Genomic DNA, 6,593 nt, shown 5'->3' on the forward strand with positions numbered 1-6,593 from the left:
TGTAAAATGGTTTAAACTGCATTCCTCATTTGTCTGTCTGTCCTCATTCTTGTGTTGCATTTATCAGAGGTAGTTTAACTCTTGTAAAGACAATTATCAGTCTTATTGTAAACCTCAGCTGAGTTTCAGTTATGTCAGACAGTTTAAAAGATGCTTCATTATGGCTCCTCAAAATGAAAATGAACTGATAATATCTGATTTGGTTCTGGCTTCATTTGTCTGCTTTTCTGCCGTTTTCCAGCATCCAAAGAGCTCAAACATGAACAGTACTTTGCTGCCTGAATGGCAGAAAATACTGAAATTTTTTATAACTTTTAACTTACATGGACTTGGTTATTATGCACAATAACGACCTGAAGCACCCCAGGAGGCCCCATCCGAATGAGTTAAGAATTACATAAAGCTGTTTTACTGGCATTGTATAATCCTTTTTAGATCTTTTAAACAGGCAGTTCATGCTCAGAAACTCTCCATTGTGCCTGAGTTAAAACAATTATGCTGTATTATGCTCTATGCTGTGACAGTAAAGACAAAAACTAATTGACTTAGGAGATAATTAGTTTTTGGTACAAGGTCAGAATGGCTTGGAAAACATTTTTCTTTAATAAATGACTTCATGATTTAAAAACTGCAATTTGTACTTGCTCAGATTATCTATCTCTAGTAATCAGAAACATTTTAAAGATGTTATTTAGTCTTTAAAGCTCAGCTATGGTTTCCTAAATGTAAACATCTTTAGCATTACCATTATTTTTGCAATGTTTGATGTTAAAAAGTTGCAGGAATCACTTTGAAAATGAAACCAATTGCTTAAAGATAGTCTAAAGTCAGTATTTATGTGGAAGGGAAAAGTCTGTAATCAATTAGAGCAAAACTAGTGAAAGTGATGCAGGTACAACATATACATCTGATGTTTTTAATCAAAGCATTTAAGTAAGAATAACATCAGTTCTGCAGGCTGTCTTGTTGTGCCCGTTTGAGCCAAAACATTCTGGTCTGAGTAATAAAACTAAAGCACAGACAGAACATTTCCTCCCTGTTTGGTTTAGGACCCTGTGAATGTTCCTCGCAACACAGCAGCATGTGGGAAAATTCATTTCATCACTATAAAGGAATGATGAAGTGATGTCTCACTCCCCGTTGGGAAACATTTGCTCGGATTAGATCAGGACCTCTGGAAACAGGAGGCCTGGATTGTTTAATCTCTGAGATCCATGAGCAAAAAGAGACCAGTTGTTCTGGGAACTGTTCTGGTGTTTGGAGAAGAACGGGTTTGAAGGGGTGAAACTTTACTAAAATGTTCCTGTGAATGAAAAAATAAACTTATTTAAAAAAAAAAATTAATTCCAAGCCTCCTAACCTGAATATTGAGATTTTGAGAAAAAACAAAATTTTTTTACTAGGAAAAAAAAAATCTGAGAAGCAAACTCAAAATATTTGAGTTTTTTTGCGGGGAAATTTACTCTTTTTTTTCCATCTACACTTGCACAAACACGCCGTCGTAAAAATGCGCAGCTAATGCAGGGACAAAACATGTCGGACCGACCACAGCGCCCCCTGGTGGTTTAAGCTTATGCTGAACGCCAGCACTGGAGAAAACAAGGTCAGATTTTGGACGTCTGATCAAAACACAGGAGTTTTACAATTATTAAAACAATTTGTGTTTGTCAATAACTAGGAACTCCAAGCAAACTGGATTGATACCGATAACATAAATGCTGGTGGTTTTCAAAAAGGTTTATTTTTTGCATCTTCTTGGACTCCAGTCAGCTATCAATGTCCCAGTACTTAAACAAGAGGAAGAGGAAGACAGCCAGGAGCACAACAGAGAGGATGTGCTTGGATGACTTGAAAATCAAGACGACTCGGTTCAGTGTGCACACAAACACCAAGAGGGTCGACATGACAACAAGCAGCCCTTTGATTAGTTTCGCGATGGTAATCTGTGCTATGCTGTCTTCGTGTCTCACAAGATCCATCTCTTGCTGCTGCAGCTCCATCTTCAGGAGATGGCTCTGGCATTTGTCCAGCGCCACCTACAGGTGAGAAAAGATAAGATAAAGTGGAAATAACATCATTGGAATCTAGTGCTGAACACTAAATTGATAATATCGCAATAGACTCATGATCAATCCCTCATATGTCTGATGAAATATTCAATAATTTCACAGATCTAGAACCGTGTGGACCTGGAAAGGCTTTTAGCTCTGCTAGGTGAGTGGAATCAACTAACTCTCTCCCTCTTTGGTTGCCTAGCAACTCACTCGCTCTTTTGTTGCCTAGCAACGACCTGTTGAGTAACTTGCACAGCAACAGTTACATGTTGTGCCTCAAAACTGCTTAAGAATAAGAAGCAATGCTGTGGAACAAAAACTGTGGATAAAACAGAAAAGATCACGCCACCAGTTTGGCATATTTCATATATTAAAAACAACAACAACAACAACAAATCAATACTATTAAAGTTGACCAACATACCGTGATAAGTTTTTCAGCAAATATTGAGACCACACAAAAAATTATTGTAGAAAAAGCTTCAAATCATATTCGTCTTTTACTGGAGCATCAAAATCTCAAACTGAACATTTTAGAAATATCAAGTGTTTAATTTGAACGGAAACAAAACTGAAGTTATCTCTGGATCTAAAGAGGAACGATCCAGCGTCACCACGCAGCTTCAGTTAATACAGCTGGAAACTAGAGATTAGCCTTCAGTCTGGGTGAACCTTCAGAGCAACATAAAGACAGTTACAAAGTCAGACTTCTAACACCTGAAGAACATTTCCAGGACTATAAAGGACTAATGTCCCAGTAAGATCTGATTCTTTGGGCATAAATACAACATACAAGTCTCCCATCAGGCATTAAAGGTCCATTTTATGAAGAAAAAGTTTGAATTTCCAGAGATCCTGGAGTATTAAGACAGGAAGTGAAACATGGTTCAGAGTGATGCATGAAAACCTTCACTGGTTGCTTACAGAAAACTCCTCCGCTTTGTTGTTATACTGAAAGTCAATGATATCCTTTATGCTGTTTATCTCCTCTTTCAAGTTCGACGTTTCCCTCTGATGAAGCTCAGTCAGGTAAGCGAGTTCCCGCTCCAAAACATTCAGTCTGCCAACCCAAAACACCGCATCACCAAACAAGTCAGAACTCTGAATTGTGACGAAAACAGTAGCCAGTATTCGGATGTTAAAGTCAAAATTCTGGAAAAAAAAAAAAAAAGAGTTAGAAATCAGAGAAGAAAACTCTTAATTCTGAGATTAAGATCTGAATTCTCAGAAAAGTCAGAAGTCTGAGACTGAAGTTATAAACCTGAGGAGAAAAGTCAAAATTAATTCAGACTTTTTTTTTTTTTTTTCCAAATTTTGACTTTTTCCCTAATTCTGGCATTGATCTTAAAGTTTAGACTTTTTTACGAATTTTGAAAAATTAAAAATTCTTAATTGTAAGAATAAAGTCATAATTCCGAGGGGAAAGTTTTTTCTTTTCTTTGTTTTTGCAGTGGGCAGAACTGACCTTGACATTTCTTCCTCCATCACACGCAGCATGTCGTTGTGGTCCCGCTCGTACTCCGTCTTCAAGGTTTGCAGGGATTTATCGAGGTTCTTTTGGGTTTCTCTGACCTGCTGGATGTCACTGAGCGCAGCATCCAAATGTGTGGATTTTTTATCACTGCGACACTTCCCAGCTTTCCTGGAAGAAGACCCGCTTTTGCTGCTGCTTGCAACAGAAGGAGGTCTAAAGCAGCTGGAGTGCTTGTCTGAGGAGAAGGTCGCCAGGATCTTGTCTAGAGAGAGGGTGGATGTTGAGTTCCTCCAGCCATGACTTTCACCTTCTTGGTTTTCGTTCATGTTCTTCACTCTGCCAGACTTACAGTGGACGGAGAAGGAGAATTTCATTAATTTAAAGTTGTCTGGCAGCCGCACAGTGGCGCAGTTGGTAGAGCTGTTGCCTTTCAGCAAGAAGGTTCTGGGTTCAATTCCCAGCCCGGGTCCCTCTGCATGGAGCCTGCATGTTCCCCCTGTGCATGGTGGGCTTTCTCAGGGTACTCCAGCTTCCTCCCACAGTCCAAAAACATGACTGTCAGGTTAATTGGTCTCTCTAAATTGCCCCTAGTGTGTGTGAGTGTGTGTGTGCATGGTTGGTTGCCCTGTGACAGACTGGCGACCTGTCCAGGTGACCCCACCCCTCACCCAGAACATTAGCTGGAGAGGAACCAGCACCTCCCGACCCCACTGAGGGACAAGGGTGTCAAGAAGATGGATGGATAAATTTGTCTGTTAAAAATACAAATTTGTGTGATTTTGAATTGGAGTCAAGAGTTGAATAAAATCAGTCCATGGGCCATTAATGGCCCCGCGCCACACTTTGGACACTCCTGTTATAGATTTTAGTAATTTTGTTGCTCCCTCCCTCCCCCCAGATTTTCTTAGAGTGTTCCAATAAATAATGAGATGCTTTTATTTTGATAATCCGGTGTTAAATTCCTTCTTCACATTATTTAAATGTGTTTATATGAATAATATTATTTAATCTACACAATGCAGTGTTTAATTAAAAAATTTCAGCTCTTTTTTTTTTTTTTTTTAGCATAAATCAGACTCAACATCTCCGTTTTCAACCATTTCCACAAACAAACAAAAGTGGATCTGGAGATGAAGATGAGAAAAGCTGAAGTGAATTATGATGTCACTCACCTGGCTTCAAACCGGATCATCTGAAACGGGTCAGGGTTTGGAGGTGGATCACAGTCTGCGCCACCTGACTGACGCAGCTGAACTGTTAAACTACAGCCACGTTGCTATAGGCAACAAATTGTTCGAGTCACAGCTGTAAAAAGACGATTTATTGCTATAAATGATCATTTTCAGCAGTAGAACATTGAAGAAGGATTTCTGAAACACGTGTTCGCTTTTCTGAATGAAGAAATGGAAAAATAAAATTAAAAGTTAGCTTTTGAGGAGCACAGGTAGGGAAATGCAGGTGTTAAAGTAACGTGTCTCAAGTAAACATAAAAACGAAACAAACATCTAAATGAAGAAAATTAGAGCAGATTTTAAACCAACTTCAGGACCGAATTTATTCCAAGGACGAATAATGAGGCGACAAAGACCCGCCGTCACTTCCTGTCCCCACATTAAGAAACTCTTTTACAAAAAATGTGAATAATTTTTGAAGTATTACTCAATTTATTGAACTGAAATTCTGTACAATTAGATTACATTTCAAATATTTCCTTTTATTCAGTTTTTTTGCACCGAGACTGTTCAGATTTGCATATTTTGTCGCCCCCTTCTGGAGGCCGATGATTGGTTGTTTCTCTTTCTGGTGTTTACTTTTAATTTTAAAAAACAACCTCTAATTTAAATGAATTAAAACAATATTAACATTTTAAATGTTCGTGTCATTCTTACACACAACATTAAAAACTGCTTGACCACTGGCCTCCATTGTTCCAGTATGTTTAAGTCATATTAAATTTATGTTGTATTTCTACTGAGGCGAGCAGAGAACCCAAAAGCAACAGTAGCACTACTTCTACATTTCTTTACTAAGGTAAAAGTAAAAGTATCCATCCAAGAAATTAGAAATTATTTAAGTAAGAGTAAAAAACAATTTGATAAAAAGTTTACTGAAGCACTAACTGGTCAAATGATCGATTATTTAATAGTAAAAAAATTACATCATCAGACAGACCAAATTATAAAGTTAAGTAGAAACTTTGGTATTTTAAGGATGAAAATGAAAATAATTCAATAAAAAAAAAAAGCAAAATCAGGCAGAATATTTTTTTTTTCCAAATCAGTTTCTTTCAGTTTCTGCCTGAAACTGAAAGTTTGGTTAAAACATGTTTGCTTTTCATTTCAGTGGGTAGAAAATCCAGAAATTTTACCCAAGTCAGAGTAGAGATACTTCATAATAACATTACTCGAGTAAAAGCAAAAACATACATTATAGCAAAAACACTCCAGAAAGTTATTTTTTGTAAAGTCACTAAACTAAATGCAGTTGAGTAAAAGTAACTCTGTATTTCTATAACTTCTGAAGGTAACACAGTTAATCGATTTTGCTGTAAAATGATTCTATGTTCCTGGACAATACATTCAAACCCAAAGTTAATAAAACAAATAATGTCCCACTGAACAGCAGGCAAGTGACTGAATGTTTGACTCTTTGTGGCTGAAATGATGAAGTGGAAAAGTTCAGAGTTCAGAAATCAGAGCTGATCATGAACTGATTACAGAACCGATCAGTCAGAATCACTCAGGTGATCTTAGAAACCTTCTTTGCTTTCTGCACACGGCTCAGTCTTTGGTGACACACTGAAGGAAGGAGGCTCCACGATGATTAGTCCCAGAATGTTTCATTCTGTAAATAAACATTTCTGTAAATAAATAGTGGAGAGAAAGTGATTCTCTGACTCACTTCATGCACAAACACTGCATGTTCATGACATCTGAAATCACCTGATGACATTGATTCATCTTTTCTTGCAGTTTCACGGCAACACTCTGTGATCAGAGCGATGGAGGAATTAAAAATGCTTCAGTGTGTGTGTGTGTGTGTGTGTGTGTGTGCGTGTGTGTGTG

The 6,593-nt window shown here is 37.7% G+C and overlaps 1 protein-coding gene across 2 annotated transcripts; it reads right to left on the bottom strand.

Annotated features, from left to right (window-relative positions):
- Positions 1 to 1,722: 1,722 nt before the first annotated feature.
- LOC103480052 (transmembrane and coiled-coil domains protein 1-like) lies at positions 1,723 to 5,057 on the bottom strand. Of its 2 annotated transcripts, none has more exons than XR_536038.2 (4): positions 4,701 to 5,057; positions 3,520 to 3,872; positions 2,979 to 3,206; positions 1,723 to 2,036 (listed from the first exon to the last, which is right to left on the bottom strand). XR_536038.2 is itself a non-coding variant. In XM_008434798.2 (4 exons), the coding sequence occupies exons 2-4, from the start codon at positions 3,852 to 3,854 to the stop codon at positions 1,767 to 1,769; spliced, it is 741 nt and encodes a 246-aa protein (XP_008433020.1). In that variant the 5' UTR covers positions 3,855 to 3,872; positions 4,701 to 5,010; the 3' UTR covers positions 1,723 to 1,766. The 2 variants fall into 2 exon arrangements, 1 of the variants encoding a protein (XP_008433020.1); XM_008434798.2 differs by having other exon boundaries at positions 2,979 to 3,114; positions 4,701 to 5,010.
- Between the last annotated feature and the right edge of the window lie 1,536 nt (positions 5,058 to 6,593).

The sequence above is a fragment of the Poecilia reticulata genome, linkage group LG17 (assembly GCF_000633615.1).
Source record: "Poecilia reticulata strain Guanapo linkage group LG17, Guppy_female_1.0+MT, whole genome shotgun sequence".
NCBI lineage: Eukaryota > Metazoa > Chordata > Actinopteri > Cyprinodontiformes > Poeciliidae > Poecilia > Poecilia reticulata.

What these genes read in the sequence shown, in the direction of transcription:
- LOC103480052 (XM_008434798.2), bottom strand. Translation starts at nt 3,854, where the DNA reads ATGAACGAAAACCAAGAAGGTGAAAGTCATGGCTGGAGGAACTCAACA. An exon ending in ATGGAGGAAGAAATGTCAAG is followed by an intron (nt 3,115 to 3,519) that starts GTCAGTTCTGCC and finishes TTGGGTTGGCAG; the next exon opens with ACTGAATGTTTTGGAGCGGG. An exon ending in ACAAAGCGGAGGAGTTTTCT is followed by an intron (nt 2,037 to 2,978) that starts GTAAGCAACCAG and finishes TCTCACCTGTAG; the next exon opens with GTGGCGCTGGACAAATGCCA.